The 5,391-nt window shown below is 51.4% G+C and overlaps 1 protein-coding gene across 1 annotated transcript in view; it reads left to right on the plus strand.

Moving 5' to 3' along the window:
• The first annotated feature begins 2,437 nt into the window (after window positions 1-2,437).
• Window positions 2,438-5,391, plus strand: part of LOC101626196 (chymotrypsinogen B-like) — a 3,998-nt gene continuing 1,044 nt past the window's right edge. Inside the window, exons 1-5 of the mRNA XM_004690182.1 lie at window positions 2,438-2,489; window positions 4,123-4,226; window positions 4,341-4,420; window positions 4,493-4,571; window positions 4,754-4,934. Coding sequence (XP_004690239.1) covers window positions 2,438-2,489; window positions 4,123-4,226; window positions 4,341-4,420; window positions 4,493-4,571; window positions 4,754-4,934 — 496 coding nt within the window. The remainder of the gene's footprint in view (window positions 2,490-4,122; window positions 4,227-4,340; window positions 4,421-4,492; window positions 4,572-4,753; window positions 4,935-5,391) is intronic.

A 5,391-nucleotide genomic window follows, 5' to 3' on the forward strand; every position in this document is an offset into this window, starting at 1 on the left:
CAGGTGATTCCTGTGAGTGAGCACTTGAAAGTCCCTGGGCTGGAGTCAGAATTCCTTGCTGCTTGGGGATGAGGAGTCCAGACCTCTCCCTAGGCATAGCAGTCCCCCAAGATGTACTAGAGGAAGCCGTGGCCAGCAGGAGGCAGTGCTGTCACTGGACAGCTGCCTAGACCTGGAGTATCTGGGTCAGCTCCAGAGACATTTCTCACACAGAACATGGGACCCTGCCGTGGAACATGCTGGAAGGCAAGTAGAGTTATCCTAGGCTTAGCTTTTACTGTGTACCTATTTATTTCTGTCTTTCTGGGGTTCTTACCTGGGCCTCCAGTGTGCCCCTGCAACCCTGCACCCCCTTTTGAATCAGTGCTGTGGGCGGACCAGCCCTTGAGGTTCTTTTGAGGTTTTCAGAATCAAACCCACAAACCTCCTGGAGACTAGAACATTGAGGTTTGTTTCTTTCACAGGTCCTGAGTGGACAGGGGGCCCTGGAGTCCATACAGTGAGGGGTATGAAATGGGGTGAGACACCATTATGCCCTTCAGTTTCTGCTCTTACTTGAGTTAAGCACATCTAAATTTTTACAAGTCTCACAAAAGTTTATCAGAATTAGATTTAAGAAAATTAAACAAACGGGAGTGTAAATAATACCAAATTTTAGATTCTTTGTGTCTAATAGTAGAACAGAAATAACCATTTCTGCAGATGGAGAAATTAAAGGTTTCTTTTTGCATATTGTACTGCTGATATTAAAGTTAAGCTAAATATTCTGTTATTTCTGAGAATACAAATTTTAACTTTTTGTTTTAAATATATTTTCATTTATGCATACAGACCTGGGGTTCAGACCAGAGGTGCAGGGACGGTGAGAGGATTCACCAGAGACAGAGCGGAGAGCAGAACAGGCAAATTGACCAAGTACACTGATGAGGGGAGCACTGGAGGAGACAGGAGAGGTCTGCTGTGCCATGTGGGTCACCCCCTGGGGCCAGGTATAGCTGCTAGCAATGTAGTGCTGTGCTTTACCCTGTTGTTGCACCAGGAAGAACCCCTAAAAGTATTCTCATAATTACACTTCATAAAACCTTAGCTTTATCAGAGATTTGGGCTACCATTTAAATAATGATAAAAGGGAAAGTTTGAAAATGGTTTCCTCACTGTAGCTTGAGTTACTTTTCAGAATACAATTCCTAACTTATTTTAGAGATAAACCCAACAATCTCATACATCAGGGTTTTCTCAGCCGGGGAAAATTCAAAGAAGTGCCAGACAGATGAAATTGAGTAAAATTAGACGCTTAGCCCCGTAGACATCCCCGTATGACTGAGAGACCAGAGGGACGTGATGGCTTGTCCGCGTGGCTTCAGGTGCCACCTTGAATTCCTCAGCAGGGACAAGGGCAGCAGAGAAGAGAGGTGGGACATTGGCTGGGCAAAGGAAATAGTTCTCCTCCCAGGAAAGGTAAGTGGACTCGTCCTCAAGAAAAAGGTCTTTGGGGAGAAATTTAGATAAACAGACTGAACGCTCATTTATCACAATTTGCAAAGACCAGGTCAGTTGCTCCTTCTCCTTCTTGCTGAATGCCATGCCAGAGTTCCCGCTGGAAGAGAACACAAGTAATCACAGAAGAAAATATTCACACCCAACATGATAACTCTCAGCATGCGTGTTTCCTTAGCAGGCTGGGTGCCCCGGCTGGCCTGTGTCCTGGGCACTGAGGTCCCGCTGTCCCTCTTTCAGCAGGGGCCTCCCAGCGACATGCATCCCCACAGCTGACTTCCCTGTCTGTCTCCTTGTTCCTGAATCAGTACTGACCTGTGCGCTCAATGGGCCATTTATGTGGAGGACCAAAGTTACACATGAAAAGGAACTGCAGTTTATATAAGGATTAGTCAATAATTTTGTTAATTATAAAGAAAGCAGGAATTAGGTTGAGTCAGTGAGACCCTGACTTGCCCTCCTGAGCTCCAGAGCTGCATCTCTTGGCTGGTTCAGAGGCACATTCCTGAGGGGCTGGGCCTGCTATGAGTCTCTGGCCTCAGGGAGTTTCCCTGAGCTGGGTGAGGAGCAGCCTGGGGTCCTGGCTCTGGGTCTGTGTTGAAATGGAGTCCTGGGTGCGGACTCTGGGTGCCCTGGGTGAGGGTCCCTTAGATGAGTCTTTGTGAGCACCTGCCGGCCCATGACGGTGCCTGGGCCTGCGGGGCCCACAGCTGGGAGCTTACCCCAGGGATTGCTGAGGCTGCTGGATGGCAGTGAGCCAGGCAGATGCCCTTTTCCCTGGTGCTGGGGTGACCAAGGCTGAGCTTGCCCATCACAGGTTTGACCAATGGGAGGGAAGCCTCAGGTCAGGGAAAACCCGGGGGTGGGCAGAACTTCAGGATCCCAGTCAATGTAAAGGGAGCCCCCTGGCAGGCAGCACACACTTCCCTGACCGCTCACCATGGCTTCCCTCCGGATCCTCTCCTGCTTCACCCTCATCGGGCTCTCCGTAGGTGAGTGTTGGGGCCTGAGGCATTAGCCAGGCCTGGGAGGAGAGTGGGGAAGGCCTTGATATGGCAGCAGCTCACATCAGGCCCCACTGGAAAATGGGGGATTTCCAAGGGTGAGGCCTGATTCCAGGCCAAGGGAAGTTTTGAACCCCTCGCCTGTCCCCATAACTTCAGAGCAGACAGTCACTGACTTTGCAGGAGGAGACTGGACCTTGGGGACTTTCTCAGCCCACACAACTGTGCCAGGTAGGGGGTGGAATATCAGCAACTCTGGCTCAGTTTTATATCAGAGGGTCGGTAAGTGTGGCCCAGGTGACCCTCAGAATTCCTTCTCTCAGAGAACTTAATTATTGGCTGGCTGACAGTTAAGATTTGGATTTACAAAAAGTCAGCCAACCAGAGAAAAACTAGTACCATATTATGTACACACTAGGACTGTGCTCAGGATTTAGCAAATATTAACATTCCCAGATTTCCAGTTTGATTTTGGTAGTTTTTTTGTTTGTTTGTTTTTGATTCCCACACCAAGGTCAGCATGCTTCTTGCTCCCTCCTCTCCCCTGGGAAGGGGCCTCTGCTGAGTCCTTGCCTGTCACACTGTGCCGGCTTCACACACTCACCACCGGGGGTTCACCCAGAACAGCAGGATCTGTGGGGGGGGCCTCTATGTATCCCCTTCTTGTGCCTGTCACAGCTGCTGTCCCCACTGGGGTGAGACCTCAGGTCCCTCCCTGCACAGGGACCAGCCCCCCTGCATTGCTCTGAAGCACCTGCAGGGGGCGACGCTCACAGCTCCTGCTGTGATTTTCTGTTGGTTTTCTGTACTTAAGAACACATGAGGAAAAAGACAAGTTTGGAGTCACCAGCTTGAGAGTGTGAACTGGCCTTGTCCCTGGCCCAGGAGCAGGGGCTGTCTGCAGCAAGGCCTGGGAGACCAGTGTGCAGCCTGGCTGATGGAAGGGGCTGGTCCTGTCCCCTTTCTTCCTCTAGCCAAGTTCTGGGAGCTGCTGGGATTCCTGTGTCCTGACCTAGCAGATGTGTCCTGGACATGTCAAGGGCCTTGTGTGTCCTCCCTGCTCTGCATAATCCTGTTGCCTCTTTGTCTATTTGTTTGTTTCCTTCATGTATCTGCCGATAGTGATGTCCTATCTTATTACACAATTAAGAAACTTCAGTTAAAGACATAATATCCAGCAATGTAAACCGGTAGAGGTCACATCCTCCAGGATATTGTTAGAGAGAGTGGGATTTCAAGTTGCCTTGTGGCTCACTATTTTAATTCTGTACTTCCCGACCACAGCTTTAGTACATTTGAGTACATGAGTAGCAGTGTTTGCTTCCCATTTCTTGAGTAAAATGAGACTGAGAGGGTCAGAGGAGGCTGAGGTTCCAGTAGGGATACTGTGGGGAACCAGGGATTCCTCAAGATGTGTTTGTTGTTTAGGTAGGGGGACCCGGATGGAGCCGCCTGTCCTTCTGCATCCCTGGGGGTGACAGGCCAGCAGGCAGGGGTGTGTCTTCCAGTCTAGGTGCTGGGTGCCAGGAGGGAGTGTGGGTGGTGATGTGCTGGCTGAGGGTACAAGCAGGTTTCTGCAGACTGACTGCACCTCCCCCTCCCCCCTGCCCCGTGACCCCAGGCTCTGGGGCCCCTGACAGTGACCCAGAGCTGATCATTACACCCAGGATCATCAATGGGACGGACGCTCGTCCTGGTGACTGGCCCTGGCACGTGTCTCTAGTGGTGAGCATGGTCTGCCTTTGAGTGGTGTTATAATGGGTTACAGTTCCATCTGGATTGTACCCAAATATATCTGAATAAAGATCTGTTAGAGTATACCTTCTCTTCCTCTTACAGACTTCCAAGGGATGCTTGAAGTGTGGGGGCTCCCTGATCGACAGGTTCTGGGTGATCACCGCCGCCCACTGCAATATCACGTGAGGCCCAGAAAGGCCTATGCAAGGGAGGGTGGTGGTCTCCCCTTTATTCTTACTGCCTGCTCCTTCTAGGACCTCTATGCGAGTTGTCACCGGGCTGTTTGAAGTAAACACCTCTGATGCTAACGTTGAATTTCTGAGGATTGCCCAGGTATTTCAGACTAACTGATGGGGTCCTGTGGGTTTGAGGTCACAAGCAGAGAAGACCCTTCCACTCGGGAGACTAGAGCCACAGATGGGCCTCAGTTCTTGCGATCTTCCTGCATCTGTGTTACCTGTACTGGCTGCCCAGTGCTCACCATCTCCCCTCCTCATCTGTGACCTTCCCCACAGGTTTTCATACACCCCGAATTCAACTTGAGCACAGTCTACAGTGACATCGCCCTGCTGAAGCTGGCCTCACCCGCTCATTTTCATCAATCAGTGTTCCCTGTTCCCCTGCCCAGTGTTGGTGCCTACTTCCGTCCTGGAACCTGGTGCAGAATTGTGGGCCTGGGGCACCTGTACCCCAATAGTGAGTGACCATGGTCTTGCCTCTCAAGAATTAGAGCAGTAGGAAGACCAACGGCTCCGTTTTGTGGGCTTGCTTGAACTTGAGAGTGTCCTAGCTGTGTCTGAATCTCAACAACCGCCTCTTACTGACAACCTAGGGAACCCCTAGGTCCAAGGCCAGGATGTCCTTGACCTGTCAGGTTCTGCAGTCACAGCCCATTCCCAGTGGACCCTGCCCCACTCACCCTTCTCTCAAGTTTTGGGTCGAACCAGCATGACTGGGGTGGTCAGATGCATCCAGCCCTGGCTGGTGTCCCCGCCTGGGGCCTCCCTGGTGACTGTGCTCCTGGAGCCCTGACTGCCAGTCCCCTGCCTTGTCCCCTGGGCTAGGCCCCTTCTTGGCCAGCATAGAGCAGCCAGGCAGGGGCAGCAGAGAAGGCCGCTCCTGTCAGCACTGTAGTGGCATGTCCATTCAGGAG

The sequence above is a fragment of the Condylura cristata genome, unplaced genomic scaffold, assembly GCF_000260355.1.
Source record: "Condylura cristata isolate star-nosed mole 26May11 unplaced genomic scaffold, ConCri1.0 scaffold00028, whole genome shotgun sequence".
Classification (NCBI taxonomy): Eukaryota; Metazoa; Chordata; class Mammalia; order Eulipotyphla; family Talpidae; genus Condylura; species Condylura cristata.